The sequence below is a fragment of the Catharus ustulatus genome, chromosome 11, assembly GCF_009819885.2.
Source record: "Catharus ustulatus isolate bCatUst1 chromosome 11, bCatUst1.pri.v2, whole genome shotgun sequence".
NCBI classification, from domain to species: Eukaryota; Metazoa; Chordata; class Aves; order Passeriformes; family Turdidae; genus Catharus; species Catharus ustulatus.
Window position 1 is genome coordinate 17,198,479 of NC_046231.1, and position 24,423 is coordinate 17,222,901.

General features: G+C 40.8%; 1 protein-coding gene across 1 annotated transcript in view; it reads left to right on the forward strand.

The window, feature by feature from the left end:
- Nucleotides 1-24,423, forward strand: part of LOC117001433 (c-Maf inducing protein) — a 128,646-nt gene that overhangs the window by 61,398 nt on the left and 42,825 nt on the right. The window contains exons 2-3 of the mRNA XM_033069784.2: nt 6,558-6,683; nt 15,319-15,369. Of these exons, the coding sequence (XP_032925675.1) occupies nt 6,558-6,683; nt 15,319-15,369 (177 nt within the window). The remainder of the gene's footprint in view (nt 1-6,557; nt 6,684-15,318; nt 15,370-24,423) is intronic.

The window sequence follows — 24,423 nt, forward strand, 5'->3', positions numbered from 1 at the left end:
CTCAGGTGTGATCAAGAGCATGCTGCAGCTACAACCTTAACTGAGATTTTCTTCTCAGTTGGAAAGTGGGGGATAGTAATTCTGCTCTTTGAGTTCTTTACATTTCTTGGGAGGTGTTGAAATCTTCAGTGCTGAAGTCTTCCACCTGGCAGGGCAGTCAGGCCAGTGTCTGTGGAAGTCTCACTGTGTCTGGCACATTGTGTCAAACACAACTTGTCCCTTTTCACTCCTGATTTCTGGCCTGGGACCGATTCCTGCCCCTTGGCAATGATCTGGCAGATTTGGGCACTATCTCAGTGGCAAGCTGTGGTCAGCCTCCAGCTCTGCAGTGGGGCAGGTGCACCTGGCAGCATGTCCCCATCCCTGTTAGCAGAGGTCTGACAGCAGGAGACCAGGTTTCTTAGATAGACCTGACCTTAGAGCTTTTTTTTGGACACCAGCATGGAAACCAATTTAACATTCCATTCAGTACTACTGGAAGTCTCAGGAGGAATTCCCTTTGTCATGTTAAGCTGGCCAGAGAGAAAGGGTTGATTTCTTGCAAGCTTAGGCAAGGTCATCTTGATAATAGGCCTCTTCAGAAAGTCTTCAAGATATGTCTTATTTTACTCCCAGAAATTTAAATAAGTGAACCTTCAGAAGCGTTCCTTCACCTGGATTTGACAGGGAAATAGAACAATGTCCTTGTAAAAAAAAAAAAAAAAAGAAATCTATGAATTTCAGCTAACTAATACATTTTTTTCCTGCTTATTTGACTCTTCTGCCATGGTACATATTCCATTACATGACCTTATTTTCCCTTTTTCTTAATAATGAACTTCTGTGCTTTTAACTTGCTTCAGATCTGAATTAATTTGAAGTTCTTCCCACTGCTGGTGTCTGCCACACAGGTTTTACATATTTTAAGCTGATATGTCCTAATGTTGAAACCAGTTTTTCCTTGTCAGCTCGTTGATGGACAATTTTGGCCTGTCCCTTTGCTAAAGCTCCACAAAACTGATATTTCAGCCTCACTGCAGATTGGAAGTTTTTTTTTTTTCTTCACAGTGTGGGGTAAGCTGTTTCTTACTGGCAGTTCTTATATTTTTATCAGTTTTGTAAGGTTAATTAATGCAACAGCCTCCAGTCTCGGTTGTCTTAAATATTTAGAGGAAAGAAAGAGATTTATGCACATTTTTGCTGCTGAGCTAGATTTGGTTGAACTTCTGTTGGAGTTCTGAGTTAAGATTCCCAGTGAAGTTCCACTGATTTATTTTGGGTGACCAGCTCTGTGGAGGATCTGGTCTTCCTCAATTAAATCTTGTCACTGAACCTGAGTTACTTTCCTCTGAGCATATGACAATTGCTGCTGTATTTTTGTGTAGAGAGCATAGGATATATTTCTGCTATCTTTTATCTCTGTGTAGCTATAAAGAAAGACAGGTATGTGTGTACATTTATACACACACTAACATGCATGCATGTTTTTACACACAGTCACCCAGACACAGAATTGTGGAGGAACCCCCTCCCTCTTTTTCCTATCATCACTACTTGATTTTGACTGATGTGGAACCTCACTGAAGATTTGGGTTACAGTGTCCAAATTTGTTTCCATGTACCAAAAGATTTCAGACATAATCAACCAAAACCCCACCAACCATCAATACCCAACTTGGAGATGTTTAGGAACAGTGCAGCTCCAAGCAGAAATAATTCAGATTTGCCCCAGGGGAGACTCCTTGGGTCCTTGGATTGAGCACTCATTTCACTACACAGAGCAGGTGGAATCATTTCTTGTGGTCCAACACATAAAACCACCTACTTACCTGGAGGAGTGGAGAGGGAATGGTGATGATGGAAAGGTTGATAGGCTGGGAAGCCTGATGGATTAGATGAGAATGTTGTTCCAATAAAGCTCAGAATTGCCTTTGTGCAGCTTTGGGGCGGAGTTGGGTTCTCCTTGCTGTCAGTCTTTTTGTCTGTTTTGTTATCAGGTTAATCTCTGTGAGATTAACATCGACTCTCTCAAATCATTATGACAAGTGAGCGTGGCAGTAAATTCTTCCATGTCAAGGAAAAGACAAATTGTACTGTACTGCATATTGTGGCATAGTACTACTAATTGCTGAACTTGATAAATGTCTTCTGATAGGCTCTGTATTAATGAGCAAAGATGTTAATTGCCCTTATCTGAAATATCTGTATTTGTAGGGGCATTCTCTGGAGCCATGGATGTCTTCTAAGAGAGATTTATTTCAAAGCAGCCATTGTTTTCAGCAGTTTCAGAGTCCATTACCCTTCAGCATAAATTGAATAGTCTCTACCCCCATCAAAGTTTTGAGAGCAATCCGCTCTTCCTGTGTGTTATTTAGCAGGTCTGAATCTTACGTGGGACTGGAAAACTTTCTGTGATACAGCATGCTCAGCATCCTGGGCTGCAGCAGGAGCATGGCTCATTCTTAAGAGCAGCCAAGAGAGAAATAAGCACCTGACAGCAGGGAGAGAGGGTCTGGAATAGCCCCATTTCCCCCCACCATCTGGAGTATTTAATTAGGAAAATCATTCTCTGTTGTTGTGGTGTTGGTGGGAGTTGTCAGTCTAAATATGTTTTAATGCAAATAACCAGCTCTATTTGGAGAATTCATCTTTCTAGATGCTTTCTTTGGAGAATATGCATCTGAAGATTTAGTGCATTATTATATGAGTAAGTGCATACAAGGCTCATATTAATAATGGTCGTCATGTTTATTCTTTTCCTTTTAGAATTTCCCATGGAAACAAGTGGGCAGATTTTTGCATTATTGAGTAGTTTGCTACTGCTGACTTTTCCCAGAAACACAAGAGAAAACCAAGCTGACGTAGGAGCCTACATATTCTTCCAGTTTTGGGAGCACTGGATTCCCCTAAGACTTGATTTGTAGTAGGCTTTGGGGTGTGCCTATTCTGGTGCAGAGTTTCAGAGCTGTATGATTAATAAATATGGAACTGAAAAAAGACCAAGTTCTCACTGAGGTTAAGACATACCTGATTTCCCAATGGAGAAGTTGCATGTTTCCTTTGGGGAGGGAAGGAAAGGCTAATGGGAAGAGAAAAATGTTTCCTTGTGGGGTTTTTGTTTGTTGTAATAAATTGCATTTTCGTTTATGAATCTCTTACAGTTTTTTCATAACATGTTCAACAGCAAAGAGCCAGAAGTTCAAACTGTAACTGTAAATCTGTAAGCTGACATATGTAGATTTCTGTGGCCAAACTTTCTTAAGTCTGGATTAATTTTGTAGAGTGAGATAGAAAAACCCATTATCTTGCTTCGTTTCATAGATTTCAGACTTTGCCAGGAAATATAAATCTCCTTTCAAAAATGACAACTATAAAAACAAGACTTAGTATTTTCTTAAATAAAGGCATTTTCAACTGAACTTGACATATTGCTGCTCAAGATGCTGTGGCTTTAGACTGTCTGATACTAATAATTAAACTGAAGTGTTCAGGTCCTCAGCTGCTCCTTCTGATGATGCTGCCCCTAAGTTATGATAACATACTATTTTCTGTTTCGTGTTAGAAATGGGGCTGAAGGAGCTCAGAAGTAATCTGGCAAAAGCTGGATGGGTTCCCTGATCTGCCTGACGCCACAGCCAGACAAATATTTGTGCAGGCAGAGACAAAGTGGGTGGATGGAGGTGGGAGTGCTGCTAAAGACTGGTATTGATGCCAGATGACCCACTGAGGATCTATCTCATTTTAGGTATTTTCAAACCTCTTGAATCCACATTTCTGGCCTTGCATGTTGTTCTAATTTAACTTTCCCATGGAGAGACCTGGGGTGAGGATGCAGCTTCTGGGGGGTGGGTGCAAGCAAGACCAGCTGCAGCATGAGAACGTGCAGCACTTGCACTGCTTATTTATCAACCACAATGATTCACTGTGATTGACGTTCACATACCTGAATGTCAAAATAACCTGTGTTTTAAGAGAAACCAGTGACTCAGGCTGTGGTTTTACCTCAGGCCATTTCCTGATAAATGGCTGAACTGTGCTTGGTCCTGGGAAAACACTGCTGAGGAACAGGGCACTGTCCTTGTATCTGTGTGTGTGGAGAGATTAGGGAAAGGACACCTTTGTGTGGGGCTGACCTTCCCCTTGTGAGTGCCACGAGGAGCACCATGGCTCTGTGAGCTCTGGGGAGACTGAGATCTGGTGCTTCTTCAGGGCATTTCTATCCAGCCCTGATGTGGGAGCATGGTCCTTAGTGTTGGACAGCACAGTTTTAAAGAATGCTATACAGTGATAAATCACTGTGCTTTAGTCTCTCTCAGTTGTTAAACAGAGGTGAAGCTGCCTGTAACTGATGTTCTCAGGTCTGAAAATACTTCACTTCTTGGAACAATGTTTTTAGTGAAAGCAGAGGCAATGCATATGATGATGCTTACAGGGATTGAAGTATATTTAGGCTGCTCATTTTTTGAGTAAGATGGCAAACAACTGTATGTGTGTAGTATGGCTTGATAGATGATATGGACATGGGATCATATGAATGCTACATAAAGTACCTCATTGACTTTCATTTAGAGTGATTGACCATCTGCATAGTTCCATAGTCTTCCCATCCTTGGCAAACTGCAGAGCTCTGCTCCTCTGTCCTTCTTAAGGAAAAGGACTGTCCTGTGAGAAGAGATGTACACCTGGGATGAAATCACTTCTCTATGGCTACAGGGCTGTGGGTGAACTGGCTCAGTTGTCTTTAATGCTGTTTAAATGGATGATTTAAGGTATAGGAGAAGCTTCTCTTGGGAACAGATTCTGTGAGAATTCTTCAAATCCTCTTTGAAGTTAATGGAGGGTATTAAGGGCAGTCAGCACCTTCTTAAGAGAGAAATTTAAATTGCTTTGATTCATTTCATTTTATATTTGCATTAACTGGTTCTGGATTTCTCCCTTCTCCAGTCTTTCAGAGCATGTTTTTGATAACTTTGCCCCCTGAGCATACTAGATTTTATGTTGGCTGTTTTGATATTTTTCCCTGAGTGTTGTAATGCTGATTACCAAAGGATCTTGGGCCTTTGGCTTCCTGTGAGAACGAGATAATTACTCTCCAGTAGGCAACTCATGACGTACAGTATCAGCATTAAGCCACTGGGATTCCAGTCACTAGTGTAGAACAATATTGTGGGTAAATGAATAAGCAGAAGTTTATCATACTTCCTGCATAACAAGGTTTTCGTTAAAGAGACAGTGAAAATTGTTTTCACCCAGGGCTGGTGCAAAATGAGCGCTGCCGCAACAACCGTTAGGGAAAAAGATATTGAGGTTGAGTTCTGTGGCTCGCTGGGTTTTTCTTGCTGAGAAGAAAAGCTGAATTCTTGTAGCAGCAAAGGTGGGTGACAACGCTGTCACTGCATTTTTGGTGGATGACGTTCATGGGCTTAGAAACATGTATGAAGTGTAGAACTGCAAAGCACGGTTTCCAGATGCACCACCTACTTAACTTATGGAAGAAAGTTGTACCAATTAGAAGGAGAGACGTTCCAAATGCAATTTGCTTATTTCACACTCGCCCCCGGGAATCCTGTGTTGTGATTTTAGGAGTTGACCCTGTTTGACCCTGAACTTGATGTGGTTTCTCCCTTGCCATCCTTATTTCAGGACTGTCAGTTAAAAATAACTTATGTATTGGGCACAGTGGGAGTGAGTTTGAGAAGTTGAAGTTATATGTAAATCAGTAATAGTGAGAAAATAATTCATAAATGTAATGAGCTCTATTCTCTTGAAAGACATGGTCAAGTCTATGGTGTATCTATGAAGTGGGATTAATTATTTTTGTATGAAAATAGTTTCTCTGCCACAGCAGTACTGATCAGTTCACTTAGGCTGTAGCACAGCAAAGTAAATTATGTCTTCGGAGGACCTCTCTTAAATATTCAATTGCTTTAAAAATTTTACTTGCAAAAAGTATGGTGTATGTACACATACTCAATAGTTACACAGCTCTAGCACTGTGTATTTACTTAAAGACATAATTTCATGTGTGCTGGCATAAATCCATTTATATGTCAGCTTATCTCAGAGATAATTGTACTTCTGTAATGCCTAAGAATAACAGGGATTCTAATAAGGAGTTTCATGTTTAAGTTTGTTCTCCTGCAACTATCAGTTTGTGTTGTACGTTTAATTACAAAATGCACTTACTTATTTATGTTTTAATTGTGACTTCCATGTTAAACTGGACATCAGAATATGCATTTGCATGGACAGACCCCTTCATAGGTCAATTCAACCTGGAATTAGGTTCCATTGATTTTTGGGTCCAGGACAGTTTGACATTTGTGTATTTCAGGCAGCTTGGACTGGCCTGGTTTTGTTTTTATGGAAGTAATCTTAACACTTGAATGAGTTGGAGGAGGGTGGTTGGATAGGTCTCTCTCTTGAATGACCTGGGTAGGAATTTTGCTTTTCAATCAGATTTTGCAAATACTTTCAACACCAAGAATCATTTTCATAGTACTATTCTTACTTTGGAATTGTCAAACTTATGATGGCCAAGTAAACATTTTTTCCTCTTCTCCTTTGTTTTCTTGCAGCCAACTGGGTACATGGAAAACTCCATTTCCTACAGTGCTATTGAAGATGTTCAACTGCTCTCCTGGGAGAATGCCCCTAAGTACTGTTTACAGCTCACAATCCCGGGGGGTACTGTCCTACTGCAGGTACAGTAAACATAAAAGTACAACTTTCTTTCTTACTGTGAATCTCCTTCAACTTTTTTCTGTTTCCTGTGCATGAAATTTTATTTAGATGGACTCAGTAAAGGCAGAGAACTTGGTGCTGTCAAATTACCTAAAATTTACTCAGGGTGATAGCTCTGAAACTCTTTGTGGTGTTTAACAGTCAGAATGGAAATTTTGGGCCACAGTGGTTAAATCTTCTTGCTGAATTTGTGCAGCAGTGTTCTATGTAAAGGCACATTGATACGGGCTTGGAATTATTGTATTTTTACATATAGTCTTATTCCTGCAAAAGTTTTATCCTTGAATTCATATAGGAAACCCAGAACTTGCACTGGAACTGACAGATACCCATTTTTAAAAGCTACTCAGTCTTCACTGAATTATTTCAGTATATTTGTGTGGATGTCTATATATGCTGGTTCTCTGAAGTGGTGTTTTCAAACAGTAGACACTGTGTTTACATTATTCCAGATTTCTTCATCCACTTGTGAGGCTTTATAGGCCTCCTTAGGTCACTGCAAGTTTTAATGACAGAAAAGCACTCCACAGCACTGAGCTTTGGAAATACTCTGGAGTAGGAAAAACTGCATGGCCCCCAAAGAACTTTGAAAGGTCATAACTTGAAAATACCAAACTGGCTTCACTTTAACTCTTGCATGGTTCTCTCTCATGTTTCTCAGCATTGTTTTGAAGACAGTTTATCTCTTGCCCTTAGGAATTTTACTTTTTCAGTTGATCATACAGCCATGACTATAGGATATGTATATATTTCATCCAGGTAGGACTGTAAGGGGAAGGTAAGGAAGATAAGCCATGATTTCCCAACAGCTAGGTTAGGGTCCTTGTTATTATTGAAATCTTCCCTCCTAATGCATTAATGGAACTAATTAGACAGAAAGTTGTCTGAATTTCTCAAGCTGGATGATTTTCTCATGGTGATTTTGATTCTGCTTTTTCCATAAATTTCCCTAGTGGTGCTAGCATTTATGATCATATCTGTTTCAACAGATGGAATAGTTACACCTGCCTTTCAGAATTCTATTTCCAAGTTTTTATTCTATAGTTTATGGCAGCTGCCTGTTTGGGTCTACTTAATGGGATACAAGATAAAACTTGAACCCACAGCTTCCTGCTGAGTGGAAAGGAAATTGGTAGGGTAGTCAGGCTGTAATCTGGAGCAGCCTGACTTTTGTCTCTTTAAAAAAAAAAGAAAAAAAGAAAAAACCCCAACAAACCAAACACATAAATAATTATGTTTGTGAAACAGCAACATCTTAGCATGGATACTTTGGTATTTTCTTCAAAAAGATTGGTGTCCTTATGTAACCTCATTGGAACTCTTAAAGAAGTGGACTGAGCTGGACTTCTGTTTATTGCTGCCTGGCTGAGCACTCTGGATCAGATTACATTATAACTATGGGAATTTCAAGACAATTCAAAATACAAACTTTAAAAAATGTTTTTAATATGACTAGGTCCTTGGTGGTATCTTGATTCATCAGATGTGGTCAGATTGGAGGGACTATAAAATTAGATGTCCCTTATGAAGTTGTAATGTGTATTCACAAATCCAAAACAGTTCTTAAAGTTATGTTTAGTCTGCTGAAGAAATCAAGCTGAAAAAGCTGAATTTATGAAGTAGTTGAGTTCAGCAGAAATTCTCTAGTCTATGTAACAAAGAGTAGAGGTATCCAAAAGACACTTTAACTGAGGAGTTGAGAAAGTAGCCCTTGCATAGTTCAGTTATTTCCAGATTTGTGAGAGACTTCAATGCATCTCTGGGAAATAGTGACTTCCGTTTTTTTATGAAATCGTTCTGCCCTGCTATTCTGAGCAGCAGCAGGCTCTGATGTAATGTCCACCTCTAGTATCAGGAAGTGTATGATAGTGGAACAAGGCAAACTAGTCCAAAACATATTCTCAGTACTGTTCTGAACTGAACTTTTGGTGAAATCTGTATTTTTATTTTTTTCCAAAGCCTTTAAATAAAGTGTGTATGAATATATACACACACACACGCATATGTAAAAATGTCTAAATGAATAGTTTTGACTACCCCAAATTTATTTCATATTTCTGATTATTACAGATTTTATATGTTGATCTATGTTTTTGCACATACTGCATTGTAAATTCTTTACTAGCGTGGGATGTTGTTGACATGATTTGCCATAAAATGAAGCAGTTTAGTACTTTGAATAAGGGCCTTTCCCAATTTTTCATTTTTGAGAAAAATTTAGGATTGCAATTTTTGCTTCACTAAAGGCAGTGTGGATTTAAGAAAGGCTGGTCCAACCTGACCAACCTGAGCTCCTCCTGTGACAAGGTGACCTGCCTAGTGGGTGTGAGGGAAAGGCTGTGGAGGTGCAGATTGGCAATTAGGAAAAAATTCTTCACCAAAAGTATTCTCAGGGCACAGGCTGCCCAGGGAAGTGATTGAGTCACTGTCTCTGGAGGTATTTAAAAGATGTAGATGTGGCACCTGGGGACATGGCTTAGTGATGAGCTTGGCAGTGCTGGGTTAGATGATGAATTTGATCTCAGAGGTGTTTTCTAACCAAAACAATTCTGTGTGAGATACTGGAGGAGAGCCCCTGTCCATGTTCAAGTTTTCATCCCCTCTGTCTGCTGTCACCAGGGTCTATTTCTGGCTTATTAGTGCACAGTAATGAGTCAGAGAGGGAAGAGTGCCATTACCTTTCCTTACATCATCCCCAAGCCCTCCCATGGCAACACTGACCCATCCCAACCTATTTTAACACACGGAATCTGACAGGCAGCGCCGGAGGTGATGCAGCTCCTCTTAGGAAACCCGATCACGCCAACAGGACGTGCCTACCTGGCTTTCAGAGGAAGACCTGGTTCTCAGGCAACAGACAGCTTAATCCAGGCTGGGTTCACATTTAGAAATCATTTTCATGTGTGGAGCTCTTCCCACTCAGTGTTTATTGAATAAGCACAGCTTTTTGAGTGTTTCACTGCCTGGCATTTGGGGATTCCCATTGTCCCATGTGGGAGTCATGGACAGTCAGGTTTCTGGGGATCATGGGCTGTCAGTTTTCCAGACATGCTGAGGGATTGTGTTTTCTTTCCCCCTGCCAAATTATGTGATCCCTGGTCCTTTTCATGAGCAGCAATCAAAATCTCAGATTTTTTTTCCTTCCCTCCAGTTGGGATAGCAGGTGTGAAAGAAGAGTGTTGCTGAAGCTGGCTCATAGGCCACAAGCTCTTCAGGCCAGGAAATGGGAACTAAATTTAGCTTTGATGAAGTGTGAGCTCTTTAGTATCGGGAATAACAGGGCCTTCTTGAGCTGGGCTAGGCTTCTGTTCTTCTGCTTTCTCTTTGTAAAGCACAAGATGTGATTATGGTGTTGTGTGGATGATTATGAGGATGCTACCCTTGATAGTGAAAAAACCTTTTGAAAGAGAGTGAAAAAAACCTTACAGTATAATTTCATGAGCTGCTGAGCACCAAATATAGGGAGAGTCCCAGGAAAAAGGCTTTGGTATTTAATTCATGACAGTACTGCCTTGCTTTCCTGTGGTGTCCTTTCTTTTAAAGCCACCACTTCCATCCCCGTCGCTCGTGTTGTTTTATTAATTTCTTGGCAATCGAGTGTAGTCAGAAGGAAAAACAAACAGAGCAGGAAGCCTTGACAAGCACAAGAGTCACACGTTCAGCTCGGTGCTTGACCACGCTGTTTGTGCCAGGGAGTCCCCACAGTCAATGTTTCCACTGGGTTTTCAGTGGTATTTTATTTCAGTCTCCTAGGAGAACCTGCCTTTTGTTTCAAGTGCCAGTCCAGCCAATGCTGCCAGTGTGGAGAGGTCATACAAGGACCACAACCCAGCAGAGGCAGGGAATATTTTAAGGAGGAAAAGGGCATTTCTAGCAATTTCTAGCAACTCTCTCTGTACCCTGGGTTAAGCCAGAAGAGTGGCAGGTTTCTCTTGCAGGGAAGTCAGGGGTGCAGTGCTGGGATTTGCATCAGCAATGTAAAGGTTTTGTACAGTTGTATGTGTGCCATGGGCTTGGCTTCCTGCAGCCCTGGGACACTCCACTGTTCATGTGGCTGATAATAAATGGGGGCAGAGAAGCCTGTGCTGTTTGATGTGTCCCAGTCATGAATATCAGCTAGAAAAAAAGCACAGCAAAATGCCATCCTGCTGACCAGAGAGCAAGCAAGGGAGAGAGAGAATCACAGGATAAACTCATGAAGAATCAAAGCCAAAATCTGGGTCATCAAATCCCACTTATTGCCACATCTTTTCAGATGGCAAAATCCTCTAGAAGCATATGTGTGATGAATGCTGTTGCAAGGAAAACTTGGGAACAGTTTCCTACATGGACAAGCCTGTTAATGTATTCTTCTGAGTAACACACATGCCCAGCAGCAAGGGATGTTGTGGTGGTCATTTACTGTTAAAGGAATGGAAGAGTTCTTCACCATAATCTGTGGAGTGCTCTGTTTCTTGCAGAGTTTAAGGTGTTCTGTTTCTCAGGAAGGTTCCTATTTAGTCTCCTCCTTGCCTGAGTACAAATGATTACAGGGGCTGTAACCTGGCATGAAGCAAGTGTTCAATTTCCTATTTTTGTGAGCAAAAAGAAAACCTACCTTTAAAATGTTCACTGCTTTTTAACAATAAACTTGTATTCCTTCTCATTGAGTAAGAAATGAAGTAGTTGGGGTGCAGAGCAAATACTTCCTTGTTCAACAGAGGTATAAATTTGCTCATGTTGACCAAAGCTTTGCATATGTAGGCATTTAATCTCTTGCACAGTTTTTTTCCTGTAAGCTTTCTTTTTAAAGCAGAGAATTTAATCCTATGAGTAAAGTTTGTACTACAGTTGTTCCCAGGTGGCTTTTCCTCTGTGACTGAACCTTTACACCCCAAAAATGAGAATATAAAATCCTTCAGAACACAGTTCCAGGATCAGTTAATCTTAAAAAAGTACTGTCAACAGTAGATGTTCTTAAAGTAGATACTCTGCTTCCTCATTGGAATAATAAATAAGCTACAAGTCATTTAATCTTCTTGCACCTTTTAAGAGTTTTACTCCCACATTTTCCTGTTTTCTAAAGTATTTTTCTACTATGTTGTGGTTGTACAAAAACAATATGAGGACTTGATTGTGCAGGAAGCTCAGTTGGACTGTGTAAAGCCACTGCATTTGAGAACAAAATTATTTGCAGAATTAGGGCCTAAACATGCTAAACACACAAGGGGCCTAAACTACTATTTTACATACCACTATATGTAAAACTGTATTCAAGTACAATAAAGAATTATAAGATCTTCATTATACTGCAGTCCTGTCTACTATTTGTAACAACAGCAGGCAAAACATTTCCAGCTGAAATTTTTTTTAAGTTGGAAAGGTAGCTGTCAGAAGAGTGGAGCAGAATTGGACTCACTGCGAGGGCAAGGCTGAAAATAAGAAAAACTTTCCCTGTGTGGTCAGAATGCCTAAGGAAAGCCTGGTTTAAAGTCTTTTCTGTCTCATTTTCTCCTTTTTATTGTACCCTAGAGCAGAACAAATACAGTTAACTATGCCCTTAGCTGTGGTAAAAAACTGTAGGTGTTAGTTCCCAGAAAGTGATGACTTCAGTGCAGAAAGCCTGGGTTCTGTCAGTGCACATCAGATAAAACTGTAAATGTCTATGTGCAGCCCCATAAATGAATTGTGGTTCCCTCTACTGCTTTACACTGTGGTGCTCATTGCTTAAACTTCAGAAATGTTACAATAACCTGAATGCTCGAGTAAGTCAGTGCCTGCAGAGCTGACTGGGCAGCTGAGCACCCACAAGAGCTTGGTGGCTCTTTTTTCACCCTGGCATGCTATGAACTGTTCCTTTGGTAAGAAAGAAATACTCCCTGTAGTGCCTTCTCAGTGTGAGCCTGAAAATGAGGAGGGAGGACCAAAGGATGCTGTGCAGGGTGAGATCTTTGTTTGCCAGCGTTTCCTGCAGGATGCTGTGGCTTTGCTGGAGTCAGGGGGCCGGAAGGGTGCACTGGGAGGATCAGTCCCTGCAGCTGGCAGAAATGGGGAATGCTGGTGTCAGCTCCCTCAGGATGAGGGAGGTTGGGGTAAAGTGTTCAGTCTGTGCTGAGCTGGTGCAAAGAGCGCTGCTGAAATGGCCATTGGTCTTCCAAACTTCTCTTACCACTGAGTCCTGATCACTAGAAGTGTGGGAGTTCTCTAAAGGTTTGTTTTTCTGTTTTCTGTTCATGTTGTCTCTTTGTCTTGATTTTCCTGGGAAGTGGTCTTGAATGACATTGGCTCCACACTTGGAACCCAGTCACTTTGCTAATTTTACTTTTAAAATGCTTTCTGTATATTGCTGCCATAGAGTTGTACAGGTCTTTCCTCTGCCAGTTTTGATTTTGTGTCTTGCAACATTCCTCATTTCTTTCTCCCACAGTATTTGCAGTTCACTTGTGCCTCCTGCTATTCATGATGCTCTTGTCCTCACTAATAGTTAGGGCTCCAATCATTTCCACAATTTATCTACACATAATATTCTCTAATTGTTTGCAGTGGTCTTACAATCTGTCCTACTGACATCATTAAAGCACAAGAATAACTAACAGATCTCAAGTTAGGGCTTCAGCATTTGGTCTCACTTTAAGAACTGACTCAGGTTGACATTTTACCTCTTGGAGTGAAGTACTTCCTTCCCCTAGAAAAGTTTTGATTTTTATTTAAATAACAATATCTTAGTTTGTATAGTTCCTATAAACTCAGTCTTCCTAAATTTTGTAAGAATGTACTGGATGTGTGCCTTGCTATATTATTGGTACAATTGCTTAGTATACATGAAGCCTACAAAAACCTTCAGTTTTACTTATTATTTAAAGAGCTTTGATGCTGGAATTTAGAAAGGAGGTTTTTTGTTTTCCTACATGAATTTCAATTTGAAATTAATTTTTTCAAAGAAGTATGTTGAGGTTTTAGAGCATTGTCTCTGCACAAAGATAAGAAACATTGAAGCATATTTCCTTCATGTCTTTTTAATTATGTTAAAAATATTCTTCTGCCTTTTGGTGGCAAATTGTTTTTTGACCTTTTCATTGTATTAAAATACAGTATTAAGTATATAGAATTGAAATTTAATTCTGTAACATACAAGTAAAAAATCTGTCTTGTGTTATAATGCCCATATATGTATAAAATACTGTGTAAATAACAGAAAATCAGTAAATATTGGCTGACCAAAATATCCTGAAGATACGCACTCCAAATATTTTTACAATTTTTCATTGCATGCAAAAAAAATAAAATAAAGCAGGAAATTTTTGTTTTCATTGGTAGCAATTCCATATTCTGATATATCAGCATTCTTCTTGAAATGGAAGGTTTTTGTTGGATTCTGTGGTCAACTAAGATTATTTATAATATATTTATTCCTGCTGTATTGCCTCAGCATCTACTGGAGGAGCAATTTCTTCTCATTAAGATATAAATAATATGTAATACATATTACATAAAAGGATACATACATATAAAAAGATGCTAGTCTATTTAATTCAGAGTAATCAGTCCAAATTTATGTCACTGAACCACTAATTTCTGGTCTTGAGGTTAAACATGTTTTTGGTAGCCATACAGCATATTTACCTCTGGTATTTCTGCCATTATCAGTGAACTGAATGAGTGTTGGGAGATTAAATACACTCTGTAGTGTGGATTTTGAATACTTAACTGAAAAGGTGTTGGGGAGTGAAACTTCGTAAGTGATGCTCTAATTTGCAAAAAACACATGCTTTTTGACTGGCAAAGAACCTCACCTTTTAAATTTTTTGACATGGATTTATAGGCTAACCTGTAATCTTCATGTTTTTGTAAAACATTTTGAAACGTGAGTAAAAATTGGCAGCGTTAAGGTGGAGCTGGAAAAGCCAAAGGGCATCTCTGCCCACTCAAATACTTCAGACTTATGTCACCTTGTTAAGGCACGCATATTTACGTCACTGTACATGCTTTTATATTTTTTGATACCAAGCCTTTTGACCTTTGGGAGTGTTGAACTATTTCTTCATTGGCTACGACCTGGCTTCACACTGGGAATTTCTGGCAGCTGTGCTTAATATGGACAAAAATGGGTGATGGCTGGGAGTGATTATTGCAACATTTCTGCTGTTGCTGCAAACAGTCTGTGCATGTATCTGCACGTCTGTCTGTGCTGTGCTTTTCACTGTTTTAATATCACTGGAGGAGCTAAGACATTATTTGAATTGCTTTGGGGCCAGCTGAGGAGCAGGACAAGAAAAGAAACCAGAGTATGGAAAAAACCCACCCCTCCTAGTAAAATGTCAGCCCATCTTCATACTCTGCTTTTGGTGATTAATGGCAGAGGCAAATGCCCCCCAGGAATTAAAGATCTGACCCACACCTGTTTGAGTTCACGGAGGATTTTTCAGTCTCTGGGCTGGACAGCATTTCATAGCAGGTTAATATTTTGTAGGGTTTTGGTTCAGTGTTTTATAATGCAGCAAGGTCTTTGTGACACTGCTTTCTGTGAAAATAAACTGGTTATAATATAAAGTACCTTAGTGACCTGAAGCACTGGTAGAAACTAATGATTTTGTCTGTAACTTTTCCTTATTGCAGGCTGCAAACAGTTACCTGAGGGATCAGTGGTTCCATTCTTTGCAGTGGAAGGTAAGTTCTGTACTTCATCTTCCTCATTCTCTGCCTCTAAGAATACTTTCTAGAATTCCCAGTTTGTTCATTGTCAAAGCCCTGAATGGATAAAGTCTTTTCTTGCAGAAACCCCAAATCAGAACATGTTTGCAGTTTTAATGTGTCTGTGTCACGAATGAAGTGGACAAATGAACTTGTTACACAGTCCAGCTTTATCAACATGTGACTGGTTTTAAAAAGTACACAGGCAGTTAATTCACATTTAAACAGAACAGAGATTGGATGGTTTTAGTTTTGTACTGTGAAGTGTAATATTCCACAGTGAGAACACATCATATCCTCTGGACTCTTGGGATATTTGGAGGTTTTTGTTTGTTTGGTTTTTTTTTTTATTTTTCTGAGAAGCTAGGGAGAAAATGTCTTTTAGAGTTGATTACTGTATGTAACATCAATCAGTTATGCATCAGTCTATGTTTATACTTCAGGATGATTTGGAGTTAAAGGCAGTTCCCATTTCAGAGACCTCAAGCCCTTCCTCATTTTCAGTGGGAACAATGGAGTAGGGAGAGTGCATCACAGTGACAACATTGTCTTTCAAAAGCAGCACATTCTTCATCTAAAACCGTGGCTGCTGACCTTTGGGTGGAATCTGTATGGATCTTTGATGCAGCTGGAAACAAGTTTTGGCCAGATGCTGAATATGGTTGTCCTCCCTTGCCTGGCAGTGGGAAACACAAACAGTAGCTTTTCAGCTCAGAACTTGTCTTCAGCAGGGTTTCAGTGAAGTCAGCCAAGTTGGCTGTGCAGCTTATCAAGATTTCAGCCTGCTGACAGCAACCACATGGAAAAATATACGGAACTCCCTCCCACCAAACTGGTTTTGTTGTAGGTGTATTTGATAGTTGCAAAATAGTTGTGTGGCAAAACTAGAGTGTTGGTGTGCTTTGTGTAGCCATCAGCATCTGGCAGAGTCGTGTTCTGAGTGGTTCCAGGTTTTTATCAGCAAAAGCCAAGTGTTGAGATCTCCTTTCCCAGACCACTGGCATGTTCTCCAGCCTGTTACCCTGATTGCCCAAAGGAGAGTGGGACAGTAGTGCTGATAGCAGAAGGCTGGGTTGTGGTGTAGCACTTTATTTTGGCCTCTTGACAGTATCATTAACACAATACCCAGCCAGCCTTGATTTCTTTGCAGCTCCTGAGGACAACAAAGCACTTAAAGCATGCAAAGGCAGTATCTCCATGTGGCCATTATTTTCTCTCCTGCTTTGGCAGGCAGGGATAATCAGAGAGAGCATGGATAGAAGTGATGATGGAATTTCATTTTCTGCCTCTACCCCCAGCCAGGATGGTTGTGGCACCAATGTGCTGGTGGCTCATTTTGTTCCTGCAGCAAGGGGTGAATTGGGGTTGGAGGTGCAACTCTGGGAAACATCAAGTAAGATGTGGTAAAGATGCAACATGGCCCTACCATTCAACCCACCAAATAAATTCTTAAAAAAAGAAGAAAGGAAAAGAAAGCAAGCAAGCCAGGCTAGACAGAGTGACCTGGCTTCCTTACATGCCTTTCAGTCATGGAGAAGGAGCTTTGCTCTGTGGGAGTTGTTTTTAAAGGAGTATTTCTTAAACTTTCCAGTGCTTCTGACCCAAGCCTCACATTTTGGGAAACTCTGAGTAATTTAACTTGGTGCAAAGTAAAATTTATTTTTGCTTCCCTTCTTCCCTCCCCACCCCCATTAAATTTGTTTCTGAAAAACAAGTGAAACATTATCTTGATTTGAAAGCCCTTCCCTTTACCAAGAATAGCAAACAGTGTTTTCCCATAAGAACAGTGACAGGGTTTAGTCACAACCCAGGTACTTGGCACTCGGAAATTCCTCTTTGCTGAAAAGGAGGTAATTTAGTATTTGGTTTTTGTTGCTTAATAGTTCAGAGGGAGAGCACTTGATAACTTTCTGCTCTTTGGCAGGTTTAAGTGAGATCCCAGCAGGCTGAAGGAGCAGGACAAGCTGTCAGTGTAGAAGGGAAGTGAGGGAGTGCAGTTGTGTGTTACACCTTAGTGAAGTTTATCACTTTACTGACCCTGTAGCCTATGACTTTAGGAGCCAGGTGCTGAGGTTCATCTCAATCCATAATTTGTATGGTTTGATGATTAAGCAGGTAGTGAGGGAACCCACAAAAAAAACCCACAGGAAACCTATTCTTCTGGAATGGGGCATTTACACAAAGCACCAGCTGGCAGAGAGATGGCTGCAGCTGTATTATAATTGGGTGGTTGTGCTGATAAATGATATATTTGTCCAGTGGTCTTACAAATAATAGGTCAAAACATTTCTGTGGGATGTAGAACACAGATGTAAACCAGTGCAGATAGCTGTAACAGTTATTCAGGGGAAAACATTCAACAGAGATGATCTTGCTATTGTTTGCACTTGTGTGGTGGGAGCATTTAGGGAGCCCAACTGAACCCAGAGCCCCAGTGTACTTGGCACTAGATTGAAGTTTAATTTTCTTCAGCCCTGCCCAAACAAGGCTGGAGGAATCCACTGTATAGACAGCAATCTGATAATCCAAGAATTTCCAGCAGTGAGGATTGCTCCCTCTCAAATTGCAATTATGGGAGCAGATTCATATTCTGTCAGTGTCCTTCTGACTCTTTTTCCTGTGCTTTTCCCTGAGCTACATGGGAAAGGGGTAAGAACAGTGAATAGCTGTGTCTCAAATACTTGGGGAAGCTCTTTAGGTTCCTGCACATACTTTGGTTTTGTAGAAAGGTGCTAAGGTCTGTGAGAGAGCTTTGATGTGGTGCAGTTTTAAGGTTTAACATGCTGTGGGAATTAAATTTGCCAACTGGCACCCTGGAAATTATTTTTGTTCTAGAGACAAACATGGAAATAAAAATCAAGAATAATTCCTTCCTTCAACTCAGAGAATAATAAAAGAGATGGTACAGTTTAAGAGAAATAAAAGAGAACCAAACACGTAATTATCCATGTTTTAGATTCAGCTCCAAGAGGTTTTATGTGTCATCCAGCTAACTAGCTGTCAAGATGCTTACACAGCTTTTTAGTTATGTCTTTTTCCTTGAATACTGTGCTCACTGAAGTCAGCAGGGATGTAGGGACAGTATGAGTGTTCCTTATGTAGTCATCTTCTCTTTGGGTTTTCCATTTCAAACCCTCCCACTAAGGGTTACTCATAATTCCTCATTTAATCTGGATATCAGTGAGTATCACAACTCCTAAAGGATTATTGGCCACCTCAGCCTATTTTTAGAAATCCTGATTTCCTTCGAGTTGTCGCTAAGCCAAGCTGTCTTTGTCCAGAGAATAAACAGAACATGTTAACAACTCTCCAGCTTCTCAAACATAAATCATTAATCCATTGTGTAAGGAAAGTTCCTCTCAACCAAGGAGGTTGGATTGAAACCATGATACATAATCTTTGGTATGTGGAAACTGATAAGTCATAACAGTGTATCAATAAAGATAACAACACTTTCTGTGGATATACAAAAGAGAATAACACATGCAGTTCATTGCCCTCTCTGGATCCAGGGCAGATACAGTGGCAACCAAACACTTCTGTAGGGGATGGATACAGCTAAACTTGGCTTTGAGGGACACTGGGACTAATAACTTTGGGATACAGCCAGCATCCATCTATTTTGTTGCTTGTTTTGCTCTCTATGTGCATTTGTAGTGCTGAGCAGAAAGGTACCATCCTCTGTAGAAAATGGTTACTCCATTAATCCATTCATCATTAAAAGGTACACTTGGCTAATTTAGTCCATGTTGCATTTCAGTTAGAAAGACATCAGTGATGTTTTTCCCCAGGAATCCTTAGGTCCTCTCTCGTGGTGCAGAGTACAGGTGTAGATTTACATTTTTTAGTTGGAATTCACCTAAGTTCATGCAGAGCATGTTGCATTTTTTTAGTGTACTTGGTAGTAAGCCCTGCACACTGCCCTCATTGTGGGGTGAGCTGCTCGTGTTTTCTGGTCAGCTGGGTGATGCAGCAGTCAGACATGTCAGTTGACAGCCTTTGGGGGAATGTCCTGAGCTGACACAATACAGAAAGAACAGACCCAGGTCTGCTGGAAAGCATGAAGCATGACTCAGTCTGAGCTTTGTGTGCCTCTGACCTGGATCTTCTAGAAAGGCTTGCCTGTACCTTGTCTTTCCCACTCGTGCTTTTCACCAGTGCCTGTGTGTCCCCTGATGAGAACTGCTGCTTGGTCAGGGAGTTCACACATCTCTTAGCAGGAACAGTGCAAATGTGTTAATTGTAGGATTGTTTAGGTTGGAAGGGACCTTTGAACATCATCTGGTCCTCTCTCCACCCATGCCATGCAGTTCATGGTTTATTTGGAGGTTGTAGGAGGTTGCTGAGAGCCAGACCAGGCACGTGAACTCAGCAGTGCTGAGCTGAGGGGAGCAGCCCCCTCCCCATCCTGCATGCACACCCCTGACTCACAGTCAACACTCACATTAGCTTTTGTTCTAAAATCCGTTTTCAGCCCAGACTCCATGTTTTGAATCCCATGAATTAGGAAACTGGAACAATGTTGTCATTTGGGATTTGAAAACATTTTGCATTGAATACTAAAACAAGCGATGTTGGCCTTTGTTCAAAAACTTTAATTTTGGATTAATACTTTCCTGGTTCTCATAGGGATTGTTCTATCTGTGTCTTCAGGAAACAGATACTTCCATGCACAAGCAGCCCTATTAATTGTAAAGGGATTGACTGTCAGAGTCCTACTTGACCTGAATGATGCTTTGCTCTCTGGTCTTTACTGTGTCCAGGTTATGAATTTCTTGTTCGTTAGTACTGAGTATTTTTTATGCAATAGCCATGGATGAGTATCAGTTTTTGTATCAAATGGTAAATGTTCAGAGTTAGTCTTCTTTGAAATTTAAAACTGTAAAATATTAAGTTAAGAGCAACTGTTCTTGAAAGTGTGGTAAAGCCTTCCTTGTGTAAAGCACCTTTACGGCTTTGTCACCATGGTAATGATTAAAAATAGTGCTGATACAGGAGTGGGGGTTATGTAGAATTTAAATGATGACATTAAAGAAATTTACAGCCTTAAATCTCAGTAAATCTTTCCTTAAAACTGTGAGATCTGGAAAAAAATCACATTGGATATAGTTAAAAGGGCCAGTGTGTTTAGTGACCTAATTTATGATCTGAGAGAGGAAGGTTTGGTACCCTGTGACAATTCCATAGCCCTGTGCTCTACTGCATAGTGAAAATACTTTTGGAAGGGCTCAGCAGTTCTTTGGAGTGGTAGTTCTGGACTTCAGACCACTCCTTGATGGTTACCCAGCACACAAAACCATCTCTCTTGGCTGTTTCTTTACTTTCTTTAGCTGAAACACTGAGGTATTTTCACAGAACAGAGAAGTTTTCATTTTCTTTTACTTTGAGGTAAAACAATAAATAATTGTGAATCAATTAGGCAGTGATGGCTTTTTTTCTTTTTCCTTTTGTGTTTTTGTGCAAGTCAATAATATAATGATGGGAACCAAAGCTGTGGAATTAAGTTTTGCCTTTCAAAGCCTCAGGGCTTTGGGAGCATTGTGGGCTTCAATGGCACAGTAGTTTTGGACAAGCAGGTTTATTGCTTGGACAGATAAAAGGCAGCACACAAGTTTTTGACTGGGGGTTGTTCTCTTCCTTGAAGTGCTTGGGTAGCAGTTAAGGGAGACCATGAAGAGATTTTTAAGATATCCTGCCTTTCCTCTGCATCACGATGCTGTTCTAGTTCAGACTTTGTACTCTGTAGGGAAGAGATGTGGGATCCAAGGGGTGTGTAAATGGATCTGTGTTGCCAAAGAGTGAGACTGGTACCAGTTTGAGCTTTCTGGTGAACACAGTGAGACCACTTTTCAGTTTTTGATGACTCTTCTCGGGAAGTTGATGTTTGCTGGCATGGTGTGTTCTTTTCTGTATGAAAGGTAACATGGAATGCAGCTCTGTGTGCCTGCTCTTTATCTGGTGATTGATAAAACCACCCTGTGTTACCTGAACAACCTCACTGCAAATTCAGGAGCAACATAATGGAAATCTTTTATTTCCATAGCATTTATTTTTTTGTCATTAAGTTGGGGGGATGTCTTTTTTTGTCTTTTTTTTGCTTTCTTTTTGGCTTGAGATATCTTCATGAGCACATGAAGTCTGTTGCCTCTCTCATTTTCCAGCACAAGTTTGACAGTCTCAGGCCATCTGTTATCAGAAGTCACTTGAAAATTCTTGGCCTTGTTTTCTGTTTCTGGGATCTCATTTTGCTAGAGGTAGCTGTGCTGCCACAGTAGAAAGGCACAGATCTCACTTGGGAGGTGGAAATGAATAGATGAAAAAAAGACAAGATGTCGACAGAAAGTTTTTTCTTCTATTAATTTTATGAAATGCTGGTAATGTTTTAAGAACAGGTGGAATGGCTAGATTATTTTAAGCTTTCCACTACCTTTGCACTGGGAAAACACCTCATTCTTTCTGTGGGCCACTGGAGCAGGTACATCTGCAGCAGCTGAGCACAGGCTGTGCTCTGTGCTGGCTTCACATGAATCACTTCAAATCTGGAAGCTGCATGTCCATGTCAGCACAGCACTTTGTCCAACCCAAGGAGGCTCTTGGCAACATGCTGGGATGCCAGCCTGGATCAGAGCTGCTGCTCTGAGCTGCCCTGCCCTCATCCAGCCATAGGCACACATCCTTTGTGCACCCAAAGCTGCTCCTGCATTGCCAAAATGGCCTTTTTTAAGGAGGCAGAACTCAAGCCAATTAATGGCCTAGTGGTGAAATTTGAGTAGAAACTAGATAGTTATTTTCTATCTTGCTTTAGCTAAGTCAGGACCAGCTCTAAATTTTCCCCTCTAGACTTGGATGCTATCCTATTCAAACTAATACTAAGCCTGAAGATAGAGGGGTGTCAAAAACAGCTGAATAAACAGGTCAGCTTGTTATTGTGTGCTTAGGTCTCAGCTCTGAGGAGGAGCAGATACAATTGCTGGAATATGTTGTTTCTCAGGAATGCTGAGCTGCTGGCCAAGAGGGATCCTCAGGTTTTGTTCTGGTGAATTGCTCCTCCACATTATTCCAGGGCTGACCTTATGACTAATTCTTTGCAGTTCAGGATTTTGAGGTCATGGTGACCAAGAATTTTGCCAAATTACAACTTCTCATCTATAGCTGTCATAATATAGAGCTGCAACAAAATTGTTCAGGTTTCTGACTGCAGAAAAATCTGTTTTTAGGAGATCTCTTGTGGAGACAGGACAACACTGGTAGGCTTTCCCAGGAGTGTAATTATCCTCCTCACATGATGCATTGGGTGTGAAAACCTAACTCTGGGAGATGACACATGCTAAGTGCCTTGTTAAGCTGCTGCCATGGGGCCCAGTTCTGCATTCTAAATGTTATGAGAACTCTTGGTGTCAGAAGACCTCCAAGACCCTGAAAAGAAGAAAAGGGGATCTAGGTGTTGTTCTAAATTTCTCTTTCATTTCTTGCACAATTTTGTTCTTACATTAAATGTGTATGGGGATTATAAAACTGCTGCTAATACCCAAAGAAAACTGTAAAACATTATATTGCAAGTGTCACAGCCTGTATCATCTACCCTAGCTCTTGCTGTAAGCTTCATGCTCATTTTGTCTGTCACAGCTCCTTGTCTTTTTTCCTAGAACTCTGATGGTTTTTAAATTAGAAAAAAAAAGTATCCAATAGCAAGTATGTTCTTCATTCCCCTCTCTTCATTCAGAAGCCATTGCATTGCAGCTATTTCCCATTACCTGGTCTCTGGTGCTCTTTGCTGTCTTATTTAAGATGGGAATACTGGATGAGGCTGTGTGACCAGAGGGGAGATCCGTCAAGGGCAGCAGGAATGTTGTGAATGATTCTGAACATGAGCAGTGGCTCTGGGAGCACCCCAGTGATCCCTGGTTCTCAGCAAAGATGTGAATCTCGGGATCAGAAAGCTCTGAGTCTTCATTCCATCTTGCAGCACTTGTACAAAGGAGAAGGAAAACAAGAAAATGCAGAGATCCAGTGGCATTTTGGTGGGCTGAAGAATTGCAGGAGGTTTGGGGGTTTGTGCTGATGTGGTACAATAAGATGCAATATAAAAACATGGAACAAAGTGATGGGAATGTTTCAGATGCAAATGCTGCTCTGGAACTGGGCATCTCCCTGTGAGAAACTGGAAAATTCAGTGCTCCAAAGCCCAGTGATGTGAAGATAGAAATACCCTGCTTTTCTGAAGTCCCTTTTAAGATGCTTGCAAGCATCACATAAGCATCCAGTCCCTGCTCTCCCTAAGGCTCTGCAGCAGCTTTCTGACACAAACATGTTCCTCGAGCCGTGCACATCTCTCTTGCTGACGACATTGATGATGCAGGTGCACAAGAGAGAAGCCAATTTCAAAGCCATTTATGGTGTTGAGGAGCTAGAAAATCAGCAAAATAATACATTTGCCAAGGAGGAGAAAGTGAAACAGGTGGGTAAACGTCCATTTGGGAGATTTTGCTGACTGGTGAGAGGGGAGGAGAGCAGAAATAGCTGAGGGTGTCCACTGCCAACAATAGAGAGCATTAAGGAAAAGGAATGACGTGACTTTTTAATCCATTTTGCATATCTGGGAAGAAATAATTGCTTTGTATGCTCCCGGGTGCTACCTCAGCTTGCTGGAATTTCCCAGAAAATAAAAGGGGGATAGATTATCTTTCTGAGGTTATCTTTTGTTAGCAGTTACTACAATGTGCAGTGATAGTAGCTGCTTGCTCCCAGATGCAGGTGGTTTCTCGGGTGGCGGCTTCTTCCGATCAGGGTTCTCACATGCCAGAAATTACTGGCACCAGTCGTGCAGCCCTGCAGATGAGGCCACGTCCTGTTTTCCCAGTGATGACCAGCTCTCTTGTGCCTGTGTGGGATCTGAAGGGTGCAGTGCCAGGGCAGGTATGCCTGGCTGTGCTCCATGCTGGCCTTGTGCACAGCTTTTTGCTTTGCCAGACCTGGTCAAAGTGCATTGATGATAAGATTGCACGTGCTCCCTTTTTTTCCTACACAGTA